The sequence below is a fragment of the Colias croceus genome, chromosome 11, assembly GCF_905220415.1.
Source record: "Colias croceus chromosome 11, ilColCroc2.1".
Classification (NCBI taxonomy): Eukaryota; Metazoa; Arthropoda; class Insecta; order Lepidoptera; family Pieridae; genus Colias; species Colias croceus.
In genome coordinates, this window is record NC_059547.1 from 10,168,417 (window position 1) to 10,185,149 (window position 16,733).

Here is a 16,733-nt window from a genome sequence, read left to right on the forward strand (position 1 = left end):
AAGTTTTGTTTGTTAAGATTTATTTTAATAGCGGTATTATGGCATCCCGCCAGCCAACCTGATTGACTCAGCGAAATGAATAAAACAATGACTTGATTTGCTCTAGCATAAAGGCTTTTTTTTAATTAAACACAGTATTTAATCTAGAACCATTTATTAGTGGGTCACTTTCTTGCTACTAAGATTAAATAGGTAACAACTTAGGTAACAAATAATATTTGATTATCTTTGAATCGATCGAGATTTGAATTTGATCGTTTTTATTTTGAAGTACCTGTATACCGTAAACAGTGATAATATCCTTGTTAGTGATAAGTAAACAGTCCTTACAACATAGGTAAGCTATGTTTTAACACAGTTATAAAGAACAGTAATAAAGCAAACAAAACTAGGATTTTTGTTCATAGAAGCAAAAGCAATAATGTAGGTATATAGTAATAATGTAAAACTATTAAATAAATTATCTTATAAATAATGCATAAAACTATTCCCGATACGCGCCGCGATGCATCTTTTTATCCTCTCGTGCTTTGAGATGTCTGAAATATAAATTTTGAAATTAATTCTTAAAATACAAATAATTGGAAATAAAACTAATAAGAATGAGAAAAGTGCCGTTTACCGTCCTCTATCATTTAAGTATGACATATTTTCTATTAAATTCGTTATATTATTTAGAAAAGTAACCTCAATTTTATGGTGGGTAAGCGATTTCTTCCAAACACACCCATATTTGCAAAAGACAAAATTACAGTACCTCAAAAAATCCTAACCTTTCAATCAGCATGATAATAGTGCCCGATAGGTACCCTAGGGCTAGCAGTAGAAATGCTGGAGCAGCCCCGCCCAGGGCCAGGGCTCTTGGGGAACTGCCCTCGCACTTCATCTCCCGGGTGTTAGTCCGGGAATTCACCAGGCTGATTATGCCTTGCTCGGATGCGCGGGTGTAACTGGAAAATTATTTAAAACAATAGTGATTAATATATACCTGATAAACAATTTATTGACGTCAAAAAAGTGTAAATTATTATATTATAAATAATTTTGATGAAGTATAAAATTATTCGAATCAGCAAACTTAAAAGTTTAGAATATGGTTTTGAGTTTTGATAAGTAGGGTACGTACAAAATAAAAATAATTTCTATTTTAGTTTAATAAACTAAAATTGAATACGCGAAAAAATTGTTTTAGGATGAACGATAAAAAATAGGTTTGATTTTCCAATACATTAATCACAGAAAACATACAATCGATCACAGAAACGAAATGCTCTGAATCCAACATTGCATTTTATAACGCTTGCTCATGAAATGGCATAGTTCTCATGTCTATGTGTTAAATTCCTCTCCCAGAAACATGTACCTTACCTCCAAATGAAAAATTCTCTATACGGGCTATTCTTCTGTAAAGAAGTATAAAGAAGAGTCTTGTCTACAGAGAACAAGGAATCCAAATCACACAGCTCTTTCGCAGTAAACGTTCTGGCTATGAACTTATTTGCACTATTTGTTTCACAGTGGAATGCATACGCTAAAAACAAGAGAATAGAGTTGATTTTTAAACGACACATTGGTGGCGAAGTTCTTAGTGGCTACAGGTGACTATGGACTATTGCGCTACACAGATTTGAACCTACTAAAAAAAAAATAAAAAAAAATATTATTAATTATTTTAAATTAACTAAATGGTAGAGTCAGCGAATGTAGAGTATTAAAAAGGTTAATGTATTGTAAACTGACATTTTATATACAAATACCAAATTACTAACCATATTTTACACAAATAACACAAAGTCCATAATATTATAAAGGTTACACAAAGTTCATAATATTATAAAGGTTACTTATTACTCAGCAAATATTATATACCTCACCAAAGGCTATTTGTAATAAAAATTCATGGACATTTCAGTTTAGTTTAATATTACTGTAAATCTCTTTTGTCTATTCAAATTCTACAAAAAGTACCTACATAATTTAATAGAAACGTTATTTGACTTGGTTATAAGCACAGGATAAAAAAAGACTTCTCGAGTTCCTGAACTAAAATTGGCCATAAATTTTAAATTTCTCTTTGTTAGAATAAATGAAATTTGAATTTGAATTTGAATTTAGGTCTTGAAAACTTGTACAAGTTGTAATTATCAAGAAATGTTTCTTTGATACACGAACCGGCTCGTCAATTTCTTTGTAAGGGTAATTATTAAAACTTCCAAGCATTCCTTTTATATACTTTACTTTGTAAAAAATGTCGACAAAAAATTGTCAAATTAAAAGTCAAGTAAAAATTAAAATATAAAATAAAAAATGTATTTTCTCTTTCTTCGTTTATATATTATGGAGTGAATGTACAATACAAAACCAAATATGTATCTACATTCCTACATTGAGATACACATAATATGGAGACGACACCGCCTACATCACTTATGTTCCACTCAACATACGCCATATGGCGTAACTGCACGCTAATTTTTTATTTGTTTTAAAGTGAAACGCATCAAATATGCCTTCGTGTGTGTTACGATATTGCACAAATAATACAAATAACGCGGAAAAGTGCAAAGGAATAACTTTCATCGGTAAGTACCTAACTAGATAATAATTTTTAAAACATAGTTACAGCAAAAAAAATGGCGCACAGATTTTGTTCGTGGTGTTTCCTCCGTGCGTAGTAATATTATCTCAATGCATTCCTAATACGTTTCGAGATTTATGTCCTTAATAACTTTTGCTCACAATATATTACTCTTTTAAAGTATCCAAGTTTCATCACTGGCCGCGAAAGTTCATCATGACGCCACCAGTCCATACAAAAATACCCAAACCCTGTTCAATAGTTGTTAATTTTTTTCTGATATCTTTATATATGAAATTCTGACTTAAATTATTACGGTAGGTACCAAAGGGATCAAGACCATCTCTAGTAAAGACAAAATGAATAAATTGCACGAATAATACAAATAATGCGGAAAAGTGCAAAGGAATAACTTTCATCGGTAAGTACCTAACTAGATAATAATTTTTAAAACATAGTTACAGCAAAAAAATGGCGCACAGATTTTGTTCGTGGTGTCTCCTCCGTGCGTAGTAGTATTATCTCAATGCATTCCTAATACGTTTCGAGATTTATGTCCATAATAACTTTTGCTCACAATATATTGCTCTTTTACAAACATACCCAAACCTCTTTCTCTGTTCAATCGTTGTTAATCTTTAATTTTTAGTTTAATTTTTCTGACTTAAATTATTACGGTAGGTACCAAAGGGATCAAGACCATCTCTAGTAAAGACAAAATGAATAAATTATTTAAATATTTTAACATTGTCTGCGAAATGCTATGGGAATACTAGATCTTGTGAATAAAATGGTTACTTGAGATTCAGCATTCAGTCCATTGTCTTAAATTACTAACCCACTAAAACGAATGAGCCTCAGGGGTATTTTTTATTCAGTTTGAGTATGTACATAGTAACAAAGAATTATAACATCAACTAGCATTTCGCCCGCAGCTTCGCCTTGTCTAAACTTTTTAAACTAAAATTTTCCTCTTGAACTACTCTATCTACTAAAAAAAACCGCATCACAATCAGTTGTGTAGTTTTAAAGCTAAGCTTAGGTGTATAGAGACAGACAGTGGGACATGACTTTTTATACTATGTAGTGACTAATATAGTATCTTAATTCTTAATATATTAATTCGCGTGTCGTGGTTTTTATAGTTAAACTCCTCCAAAAATGTTTGACCGATTCTCATGAAATTTATGTGCACATCGGGAAGGTCTGATAATCGGATAATATATTTTTTTAAGGATCGCTGTAGTAGTTGTATTATATTATGTGTGGTAGTGATAAAAAAGTACCTCCTGTCCTGACCATCTCTATCCCTTCAGCGGGTGACGTTATCTTGATATTCCCTCTCTTCTTTACCTTTCTTTTAAACACATCCTCTGCGGCATGCGTCCTCTTGTTATAGTAATAATCGGGAAGCTGTTAACGTCAATTATAAATATTTAAAAGTTTATATGTGCGGCTTAATACACTGTTTATACGACTTTTTATGAGTGGTAGATTTTAATTCATATTCTATTTCCAAAGAATTAGGAAAAGTGTTTCCTAAATTGAAAAACAAGTTACATTGTTATTAAATATTGACTTTTGTTATCTATACATATTGAAATAAATGGTTTCAAATAATATAATTTATTAAAATTCTATTGGCATATACAGTATGAGCCAAAAAAGCCTGCGGGTCAACAATAATTGCTATAAATTACAATCAATATAAACCAAACCCTCATCCTTTTAAATAATTATATAATTTCTCTTTTTCCATTATTGTTGTTACTCCTTAACGCAAAATATGCTGAGCCGATTTCACATGAAATTTGCCACTCTCATAGGAGGCAATTTGGATTAACATAAAAAAAATACCGGAAATCTTACAAGAACTATGCGGATTATTCTTTAAAATCGCGAGAGATGCCGCAGATGGGTGGAAATGTAGTAAGTAGGTACATTATAAACCTAAACTTTCTCGTGAATAGCTACGCTATTAAAATTACATACGATTACATATTATGTATGAATCGATATATCAATTCATGCATCAACACAATTAAGGTTCTAAACGAATCTTTACCTATCCATCGTTCTTATACTACCAACGTATACTTGATCGATTTTAAAGCCAAACCTGAAGCCATGAATGCGTGTACCCCACTTCCTCGAATACCGGCTCCAGGCTGCTCTCCATCAGTTCCCAGAGCGAGTTGATGGAGGGAGGTGGACCGTTCAGCAGCCAGCTGACCACGCTGCTCGTGTAGTAGTTGAATATGAGGACGCAGGATATTCCCGTGACTAGCACTGTCAGTTTCCTGGCTGAAATGTAAGTACTGTCAGATCCCTGGCCGAAATGTAAACCGACAGTACTGTCAGTTTCATGGCTGAAATGTAAGTACTGTCAGTTTTTTCATTAAATTGTATGGGTTTTAAACACGATTTATTAATAATATTATTAACCCGACGTTTCGCACACTTTACAGCGAGCGAGCGTGGACACCGGGAGACAAGAGATGTTATGTCTTGATGGTCATACAAAAATTGTTATTTGTGAACACTGTCAGTTTCCTGGCTGAAATGTAAGTTTAAATAAAATAGTTGTCTTAACTGTAACTGGCAAACTATAAAGAAGATACAAACATAAACACATACCTTTAATCTTTATATACAACAGTGATACAGGGGATTGTCTTTTTACATTAAGCGCATAGTTAATTGACATTTTTTTATCTGCCTATTACAACGTAAAAAACATTTTTGTCATTATTTTCTAAACGCGAGTGCTTGAAGTAACCTTAATATTTAATAACATCTGCAAATCCACTCATAATATTTTAAATCTAATTTACTTCGACTGATGTAATCACAAACATTAAAAAATATACATTTTTATTTCAAAAATATATTTACCTGTAGAGTTTCTTTTGACGGCACCCTCGTTGACATCTTCAAAAACTAAAAACAAGAAATTTAAATTACAAACTCGATGCTTTAATTTTTTCCTACGAAATTACAGCTTTACTACAGAAATATATATTTTAAGTATTTCGTTTACAGCGGCTGTGACTAATTCATGAACTTTCGAAAAGGAAATACGAACTAGGAAAGGCGAAGAAATTTTTCAGGTACGTATTTTTTTATAACTAGGCAAATAGGTAAGGTATACACTATACATACGTTACGTAAACAGATGCATGTATGCGTATTTGATAAAAGACAATCTTTTCCTTTTTAATTTTTCCCATATAATATACTTCCTATAAATGGTTCAGGTGATATTATCATAATTATTAACTACATACATAATTAGTTTCATATCAACGCATTTCATTTCTAAGATTTCTACCTATAAATGTATTAAAAAACGCTTTGGCTCGCATTTTTATTTATACGTCTCCGCTCCTATTGGAAGCGGCAGTCTGGTAGTCCGCCACGAATTTTTTTCGAATTGGACCTGCCTTCCTGAGATTACCGCATTTAAACAAGTCTTCACCGTTACATTATTTTAAGTAAAGATTTATAAACCAACAAAACAACATACATTGCTGGCAAGACAAAGCAATAACAGAGAAGAACGCATAATGCCACGCCAATGGACGGTGTTCTAACATCGCTGAGAGCAGCAGCCCCAGACCACACAGGGCGATCACAGCAACCACACTCCACCACACACCAGTCGTGAATGGTGTTAGGAACTGGTTCTCGAACTTTCCAACCCCTGTGGTTGGTATGCGATAGTAGTATCTGGCTCTGAGAACATAAAGATTTCAGGTTCTGCGTTTATTTGGTTATATTGAAACTCTTATGGTGACAGTCTCTCCCGTCCGATTAGGGCCCTTCTGGCCTCCTCCACTCAAGCGACAGCTCAAGCCGAGGTTCGTGGTCCCCGTCAAGGGGGGACGCACTTGTGCATGTCGCTACCAGGGTGAACCTTCAGTTCACCCCCGCGTCCGCGTTAAAATGTAGAAGCCCTTCTGGCTAACATTGAGAAACACCTTACAAAAAAAAAAAGACAGTCTCTATACTATGTACATCTCTATAATTCAATGCGTATTTGTTGAGTGCTGTTTGATCAATAAAAAAAAATTCTCGATGCCGATTGATATAAGTTACTATCTGGCAGTCAGGGGATTGACTATTTACTATTTGCCTGTAAAACAATTATTAAAATATAAAATTCATTGAGTCATACTAAAAGGACATGAATACTCATTTTAAATCTTAATATTAGTAAATAACATTTTATCACTTTTCGGTAAGGAACCTTAAATAAATTGATAAAGCCTTATTAACTGAAATTGATTTGGAAAAACATGATATTTTCGTACGACAATTAGTTAGTTACTCGTAAAATCAAACTTTTTATAACATTATTGATTTTCAATAAATATTTTTTCTTCTTTCACGGAATAATTTGATTATTTACATAATATAAAAATTAAAAATACTCACTCAACATGAGTAACGGGCTGATTGATAACATCATAATAGTTTATGTGGTAGGGAAGAAGACGAAGTAAGGGCGTTATGTCGATATCTCCGAAGTGAAGGGCATTTGTTACTGCCTGAAAGAATATTCACAGAATAGGCAATTTTTTATATTCGTCATGGCATATACTTATATGTATAAGTCAATACCCACGACTTTTTACAATGCAAAGGAAAGAAATACATTTACAGGAAATATAGTGTAAATAAAGGTAAGAAGGGATATATGAATAATGGGAAAAAATAGATTTTATTTTATTTCGGATTTCATTTAAATTATAGTATAATTATAGTTTATTGTTTACTCACATACGGACTCTCTCGTTTGTAGTCACCCACCCATCTGTCACAGATGCTATAATTGAACCTATAGATACAATAATTTTAATTTTACCCGTGGTCCACCGCTGCCATGACTTACTATTTTTATAGAGACAGACCAGTATAGGACTGATAATTTGATATAATTATGCGGGCCATAGACCGGGAATAGAATAAAATATAATAATCCTGTGTCTCATCATCATCATCATCATCAGCCCATAAACGTTCCCACTGCTGGGACACGGGCCTCCTATGAGGGTACAGGCCATAATCCACCGCGATGGCCAAGTGCGTGTTGGCGGATGACACATGTCGTCGAACTTTTTAATTCTTCGACATGTCGGTTTCCTCACGATGTTTTCCTTCACCGTTCGAGCAGTGGTGATGTTACAACATGCGCAGATAAATTGAAAAATCAATTTAATTCCTGCGCGCTCGCCTGGTCTCGAACCCCGGACTTATCGATTCGAAGTCCGAGGTCTCACCACTGAGCCACCACTGCTCAATCTCCTCATCCTGTGTCTATAACGGTCAAAACATGGCAACGGAAACCACGGATTAAAAGTACATTTAATTCAAGGGCTATAGCGGGGAGACCGAAGACCAAACCTTTTCAAACCCAAACATTTATTTATTCAGTTAGACTTCTTCTAAAATCACTTTTGAATCGTCATAACATATTTTAAACATTTACCAACGATTCAGAAAGCAGTATCTATGGAGAAGAACCGGCAAGAAAATCCATAGTTAGTTAACAACAAGTCAATATTACATTACAAAATAAGTAACTACGTAATATTATTTTAACATAATAATGATGACAAAGACTACTACTTACTTGATATTATGTATAGATGCTACTTCAACGAGGACCATGCTACTTGATTGCGTTACTATGGAGATACCATCGGCAAGCTCTCGTTCTAATATCATTTCGGGTCTGAACTCCTCAGGTTTACCTTGATACTAAAAAATGGTACTAATTTTAAGGGTTGAAAAATAGAGATAAATATATTTTAATTCCTATATTTTGATTGCATGCCTTTCAAATGGCTAATACGGGTAGATTTTCCTCAATCAAAAATATGTGTTTACCTATCAGCTATCACTATGACTATCAGCTATCAATTTCCTATCAAAATTGGTTCAGACCATTAGAACATTAAGGAAAATATATATTTAATGAGTAAAGTAAAGACTTGGCATGAAACAGAAGCCTAAGTAAATAGTAAACTCTTTATTAAGTATTTTATAAGAAATTTATGCTCTATATAGATATTTATTTGCATTCTTACCTCCTGATAAATTCATGCAATAACTCACCACAATCATCAATCTCAAGTGAATTCCCTCAAAATCGAATCTACGGGTGTATTTATATCCTGGCTTTATAAATAAACCTGTAAGAGTTATCTCCTTTGAGCTTATTTTTTTTAGAAAAATAATTTCTTTGTATAGTTATATTTACATACATTTTCAAAATAATTACATACTTTTCAATAAGCAGTGTATTTAAATTTTTTATACTTATTTAAAATAAATATTGTTCGAATCTTGAAATAAAAGCATAATGAATATGAAAGCCAAGTCGATTAAATTGGATATATTTGTATATTATGTACTAATTTAAATGCTTGCAGCCAAATTTTGACTGGCAACCTAGTCGATATAATATATTCTCCTAATTATAAATATACATAAAACTTTGGTTTCATCAAAAAAAACTATAAACGAAGTAATCCTGCGGTGGGATCTAGTACATACTATATCTATAAAATATACTAGTCAAAATTTGTATATTATATTAATTCAAATATTTATTAAACAAATCTTCTACAGAACTTGATAAAACTCACCGTTTCCCAAACTCCAGAACCCAATTTCGTTAATAACAACACGACCGCCTTGTATCTTACCGAAATTAAAAACTTCCTCTAACTTAAAATCCGATCCTAAAACAGAGTTATTTGTTTCATATTGTTCTAAATTAGATATATCTTATACTTATTTTTATTTGTGATTAATTATTATTATTATTGATGGATAAAGCGATGTGTTTATATTCTTTCACGCAAATACTGCGGAACAGATTACAATGAACTTTGATATGTATATAGCTGAAGACCCAGAATAAGGCATAGACTACTTTTCTAGGAAATCCCACAGGAACGGGAACTATGCGGGTTTTAATTAACGTGGTAGAAACCGCGGGCGGTAATCTAGTAAAAAATAAAATAAATAAATAAAGAGTAACCTTCACGGCTTGCAAGAGTCACTTCCGCATTAACTGATAAATTCAGTTTAGAAAATATATTTTCATCCAAAGATTCGCTCGTTAATCCATCTTTATCGTTTATAATAAGCCATTTGTAATTTGAAGTTAACAGCTTATTCTCGGATGCCTGAAAATAATGAAAGTTTTCTTTCAAGATTTATGACAAGAGAATCTACCAAAAATAGCTTTCAAGAGTTTAAACAAAAACATTATTACCTTTATAAAACAGAAGAGATGTAATGGATATAGGTATAAACAACCCAAACAAAATATATAACCATTGAGATAATAGTACTACGTATGGAGGAGACACCACGAACAAAATCTGCGCGCCATTTTTTTGCTCTAACTAAGTTTTAAAAATCTAGTTAGGTACTTACCGATGAAAGATATCCCTTTGTACTTTTCCGTATTATTTGTGCAATATCGTAACACACACTAAGGCATATTTGATGCGTTTCACTTTAAAACAAATAAAAAATGAGCGTGCAGTTACGCCATATGGCGTATGTTAAGCGGAACATAAGTGATGTAGGCGGTGTCGTCTCCATATGTATATCTCAATGTATATAGCATAGTTTTTGCACTACAAAAATAATATATCCATGCAAAAGAATATTAACGACTTGCTGTGCCCCGCATTGGTCCGCTCCTGATGGTCTTGGCGTGATGATATATAGCCTCTAGCCTTCCTCGACAAATGACCTATCTAACATCGAAATAATTTTTCAAATCGGCACAGTAGTTCCTGAGATTAGCGCGTTATTATGTTAATTATTAATGTTCAATCCATACTATAATATTATAAATTCTAAAGTAACTCTGTCTGTCTGTCTGTCTGTTGCTCAATCACGACTTAACTAATGAACCAATTTGCATGAAATTCGGTATAAAGATATTTTGATACCCGAGTAAGGACACAGACTACTTTTTACCCCTGGACATAGGATAGGTTTTATCCCGGAAATGCCACGGGAACGGGAACTATGCGGATTTTTCTTTGACTGCGCGGGCGAAGCCGCGGGCGGAAAGCTAGTACATACATAAATCATGATATCAAATAGATGACAATCCGCTTTAACACTGACTCCAGTGAACGTGTAAGATCGACGCAAGCACGTTTTAAATCCAGTTATATTTCCCGATTTGGCGAAGTTATAGTTCGATACGGATATCGAATTATTATTTGCTGCTTTCACGAAGTTATGATCTGAAATATAAATTAAAATGATAATTTGTGTATAGGAAACTCTAAAGACGATCTTAGTATAAAAATTAAATATTATAGACTGTAAATACGGACTTAGGTATTTAAATATGTATTTTTTTCGATTATGTCTATAGACAAATAATGGTTAGGTTAATTAATGGTATTTATTTATTTATTTATCAATTTAATATACCACACCAAGTAATATTTACAATTATACAAAGGTACATCAAAAGGTAGGTACATAAGGCGGCCTTATCGCTTACTAGCGATCTCTTCCAGACTGCCCAAGGTAAGAGATAAAGAAGAAACGTACATGTTACGCGGGTGGCTGATATAATAAATAAAATAATAATATAGATTATAGAAGATAGAATACATAAAATATATAAATTAATAATAGGAAAGGATAAAATACATAATATTAAGTAGAAGGATATGCTAAATTGGAGAGGTGCTTATATAAAAGAGTTTTAAAAGATTTTATAGAGGAAGCTCGTCTAACGTCCACAGGCAGAGAATTCCACAGTCTGATAGCGGTTACAACAAATGAGTTACCAAGGAAGGAAGTATGGTGAGAAGGAAAGCTAAGGAGAAGGTTATCGGCGGAACGAAGAGTGTAGGAACCTGAATCTAAGAATTTAAATTGATTTTTAAGATAGGAAGGAGAATTGGGATTAAAGAGGATGGAATATAACAACTTCAATGCATTTGCATTCCGGCGAAGTCTAATAGGAAGCCACTTGAGTTTTTTGCGAAACTGAGAAACGTGATCGTATTTGCGTATGGTAACTATGGTTTAAACATAATAAGCTTTCTGCCTGCAGCTTCGGCCGCGTGCTCTGAAACTTATGTAACTACGATATCCATTAGTGAAAACAAAATGATAATCGATGCAGTAGTTTTCACGAACAAGCAAACAGAGAGACGCAACGGATGACTTTTTTTATAATAATATGTAGTGATAACAATGTTGAGAATATTATTATGAATTTAAGTAAATTACTAATAACTATGTCTCAATATATCTTACTACCGTCATTATTACAGGACAGCCAGCATACAGATTTCACATTATTCTCCTTAAAATAATCAACTGTAAACTGTATGGTATCATTTTTAAAAGCAAAAGATGTATTCACAAAATATAGAAGCAGTATGTACTTCATCATTTTACTCAATGTTTTCAGGTTTATCCAATGTTTTAATACATTTTATATACTGAAATGTGACCTCCCTTTTAAGTAATTCAACAAAGCAACTACATAATCGACTGCAATTCTTAAAATTCAACTGTTTGTTTGTTTATTTATTACTTTATTGTGAAAGATTTCTTGAAATCTCTATTAAATTATACTTTTTGAAGTGAAACTTCTTTATCGGGGTTGGAATAAAAATATTTAGTGTAACATTTTTTCGTTACGCGTGACATTTTTCCGTTATGCACCATCTTTTTCTTATCACTACCACGCGTAATTCGACGGATTACTGTAAAGTTGCAAATAGTAAATTATTTTTTGAAAAATAAGGTCAAAAAGAAGTTTCACTTCTTACGTGTGTAGGTACACTAGTAAACGCACATATTTTATCATTATCATTTTACGAGCCCCTCTAAACGTATCCGCTCTGGTCATCCATCAATACACGATCGCTTTGGTTACTTAACCTGTGGGTCATTTTTCAGGCAGATGTAGGTAAAGGTTATAGTTGATCTATCAGACCTAGCGTTATTATACCAAAATAAAAATGAATTATGAAACTAAATCATTCGATTTTCTCTCTAAAGTTTCCTCAATATAAGTATAATTAGGGTTTAGCTAATATTATGTATTCTGTGGTATAAGTATAGTATACATTTTGCATTATTGCTTATGTATTTAGTACCTACACACATAGGTACTGTGATGTTTAAAAACGGCTATGTTTAATTTTATCCAGTACTAGTGGTCCGTCCCGGCTTCGCCCGTGGTACGTATTTACGTTTTCTCTACATAAGAACCATCCTCGTACTTCAAGGAATATAATAAAAAAAGAATTATCGAAATCGGTTCAGCCGTTCTCGAGTTATGCGCTTACCAACACATTTTGCGATTCATTTTTATATTATAGATTTGCATAATAAGTTTATGTTAAAGTACTTTTTTTACATGTACTTTTAAAATTTTTAATTCTATGGTAAGAAAAGCCGCGGCTTAAACTAGTATGTGTTTGATTTGATGCAAAATAATATCCTAAACAGAATATCAAATAAGTCATTTTGATAACAACTGATGGTGCAATTTATTGGACGTTAATGTCTTTGAAACTATATTTTCTTTTTTCTTTTCGTTTTATCTACTACTAGCTGTCCGCCCGCGGCTTCGCCCGCGTTTTGAAAGAAAGAGTTTTCCCGTTCCCTCAATATGTAGAATTATTATCAAGCGTAAATTCCGCACACGTCCATCACGTAGGGAGCCGACCGCGCGAGTAAGCCGCGCGGCAAGTTTATTTCGTGATCTTAACCCCCCTCCCGTACCCCTGCCCGAGTGACGCCTACAACGCATAGCTAGCCGAATACAGTTTATTTTTTAATTTTTTTTTAACTCGTGATATCTTTTGAATGGATTGTCAGAATCGAATAATGTGAGGAGTATATAATGTAAGATTTTTTAATAAATAAATCAGTTTGTATCTGGATCTCGATGGTATCATTTCTCTCCCAACACACGAACCTTATATGGCGACCCTGCCAGTGCTAGCATTCCGCTAGCCATATATGGTGCATCGTCGGGTGTCAGTTGCCATCATGACGAAAAAAATACATCTATATTTCGCCGTGCCGCGACACTTGTGTGTGTTTTAGAATTGATCAAAGAATATGGGATCTACAAATACAAAAGAAGAATTCATTTTAGCCCAAAATTCAGCAGCAGCGAATAATGCCGATATAAGGCAAATTGCGAACCACGCAAGTAACACTAATATAATACTACTGATAATTCTAAGCATTGTGGCATTACTATTTATTTACGGAATATACAGACTTTATAAAAATTGTCACCAAAAATGGATTATAAATGAAATTGCGAGAAATTCCGTAAGAAAATCTGTAAGATGGCGTGGAGGCATTCAACATGATCCAGAAGATATAGCCTGAGGTGTGCCTAAAGTGCAGTGCAGTGCAGTGAAAAAGTGTAATAAAAAAAAATGAAAAATAAATCTAAAAAAAAATGACGTGTTAGTGCAAAAAAAATGGACAATTTAGAGGACTTTAGAAGTAATAATTTTAATTTTTAATTATAATATGGATACTTATATAAGGTATATAATACATATATAATAATAAAAATATAATATGTTAGAAAGTATTCGTGTGTAATGAATGTTACTCGGTATGTATATTAATATTATTATTATAAGGCTTATAATTTTTCTATATGGCAGAAACTTTGAATGAATTATATAATAGTTTGGTTGACATAAGAAAATATTTGATAAAAATAGGACCAAGTCGTAGAAAAGGTAGTTTAATTGTAAAAAAATTAGCAGATGCTGATATTTTACTCAGAGATTTTAATATATTTTTAGAAAATTATTCTAATAAGAAAAGTAATTTTAAAGAAAGTGAATGTATTTTAATAGATGAATTAACTTGTAATTTTTATAAAATTTATGAAGAAATATTCAACTTATGTTCTGAAGAATCAACTTGCATGATGACTTCTAAATTCGATTTAAAAATTGCTTTACAGCTTTTACCTGTTTCATCTGATGATGAGACCAGTATAAAACAGTTAATTGATGGGATTGACTATGAATTATAGAGGCCGAGCTTTCCATCGACCAGGCCGGGGACGATCCTCATTCTCAGGTAGACCCCAAACCCAACAGTATAGAGGAGGACACCAGAGATTCGTACGGGGACGATCCACGTTCACAGGTAAGCCGCAAGCGCAGCAGTATAGAGGAGGCCATCTGAATTTCAATTACAGAGGACGAGGTAAGTCTTATTATAATAAATCATATCAAACTAATAAACATACGGTAAATAGACTAGTATCAACGGTAACCGAGCCTGAAACGGTTCAAGATATTCAAAACACGAGCAAGTTTTTTCGTGAATAAAAACCATATTTTATCATTTAATAGTAATACGGGTTTTGTTAAAATAAAATTGCAAAATAATTATTGTTACGATTTGTTAGTTGATACCGGTGCATCAATTTCAGTCATAAAGTATAAACATGTTCGTAATCAAAACATTCATATCCATAAGGAGAATATCTTAGTCAGCGGTATAGGCGGTAAAATAAGATCGATTGGATATGCTTACTTAAATTTATTTCTAGGAAATCAAACACTACAGCATAAGTTCTATGTTTTTAAACACTTACCATGTAAGGCAGATGGCATTCTCGGACAAGACTTTTTAAGCAAGTACAAATCTGTTTTAAATTATGGTAATCGAAGTTTAATTTTGTGGAATAATAATGTTAATATTCATTTACCTTTAATAATAATTGATAATACATCCATAACTATACCATCTAGATCGGAGTCTATTCATTTCATTGATACGTGTGAAACGGAGGAATGTGTTATAAATGTAACAGAATTGCAACAAGGTATATTTATAGCTAGTTGTTTAGTAAAACCCTTAAACGGAAAAATACCTATTCGTATATTAAACACAACCGATTCGGATATAGAACTAAAAGAAATATATCCCACCCTTCATAAAGCTAGTGAATACGAATTATGCGATTTTAAGCAATTACCGAATAATGCCCATCGCGTAAAAACTTTATTTTCATTATTAAATCTAAATTATTTAAATACAGAAGAACGAGATACTATTGAATCGATTTGCGCAAAGTATTCAGATATTTTCTACCTTCCTGGCGATACATTGAATACGACGAATATTTACGAGCATAAAATTACTTTAAAACCTAATGTTGATCCGATTTATACAAAACCGTATAGGCTACCGCATGCACAGAAAAATGAGCTTAAACAACAAGTTAATGAGTTACTTAGGCAAGGTATTATCGAACCTTGTACTAGTGAGTGGTCTAGTCCGGTATTACTCGTACCTAAGAAATTAGACTCCAGCGGAGAAAAGAAATGGCGTTTAGTCATTGACTATAGAAAACTTAATAACTGCATTCAAGACGATAAATTTCCACTTCCAAACATTACAGAAATTTTAGATTCACTCAGTGGATGTGTTTATTTTACGCATTTAGACTTAAACCAAGGATTTTTTAACGTGAAACTCGAAAATAATAGTAGAAAATATACAGCATTTTGTGCAGGAGAGCAGTATCAAATGACTAGAACGCCTATGGGTCTAAAAACTAGCCCCAGCTCTTTTTCACGTATGATGACCATGGCTATGGCAGGTTTATCATATGAAAAATGTTTGGTTTACTTAGATGATTTAATTATTATGGGTAGAAATTTAATTGATCACAATAAAAACCTTTTGCTTGTTTTTGAAAGGCTACGCAATGCTAATTTAAAATTAAATCCTGTCAAATGTAATTTTCTAAAAAAAGAAATCCTTTACTTAGGACATGTAGTGACGAAGGATGGTGTATTACCTGACCCAGAAAAAATTAAAACTATTCAAAATTATCCTGTTCCTAACAATGCTGACGAAGTAAAGCGTTTCCTAGCTTTCGCCGGCTACTATAGAAAATTCATAGACAAATTCGCAGAAAAGGCATATTATTTGAACTTATTGTGTAAAAAAAATGCAACCTTTATTTGGGATAGTCAATGTCAAGAGTCATTTGAAATTCTCAAAAATAGTATGATATCACCTCCCGTACTACAATACCCAAATTTTTCGAATGAAAACGAATTTATTTTGCAGACTGATGCCTCTG

General features: G+C 32.8%; 1 protein-coding gene across 1 annotated transcript; it reads right to left on the reverse strand.

The window, feature by feature from the left end:
- Positions 1-373: 373 nt before the first annotated feature.
- On the reverse strand, positions 374-12,032 carry LOC123695696 (ionotropic receptor 75a-like). Its single transcript, XM_045641603.1, has 15 exons — positions 11,894-12,032; positions 10,694-10,860; positions 9,630-9,777; positions 9,218-9,327; positions 8,699-8,761; positions 8,214-8,341; positions 7,357-7,418; positions 7,016-7,124; positions 6,105-6,313; positions 5,474-5,518; positions 4,698-4,882; positions 3,865-3,991; positions 1,369-1,531; positions 774-950; positions 374-539 (listed from the first exon to the last, which is right to left on the reverse strand). The coding sequence occupies exons 1-15, from the start codon at positions 12,030-12,032 to the stop codon at positions 485-487; spliced, it is 1,887 nt and encodes a 628-aa protein (XP_045497559.1). The 3' UTR covers positions 374-484.
- Between the last annotated feature and the right edge of the window lie 4,701 nt (positions 12,033-16,733).

Bases quoted from the DNA above. Each gene is read 5' to 3' on its own strand.
- LOC123695696 (XM_045641603.1), bottom strand. From the start codon at position 12,032: ATGATGAAGTACATACTGCTTCTATATTTTGTGAATACATCTTTTGCT. The intron at 7,419-8,213 runs GTAAGTAGTAGT...TTGTATCTATAG, and splicing joins GCATCTATACATAATATCAA to GTTCAATTATAGCATCTGTG. The intron at 951-1,368 runs GTAAGGTACATG...ATAATTTTCCAG, and splicing joins AGAGAATTTTTCATTTGGAG to TTACACCCGCGCATCCGAGC.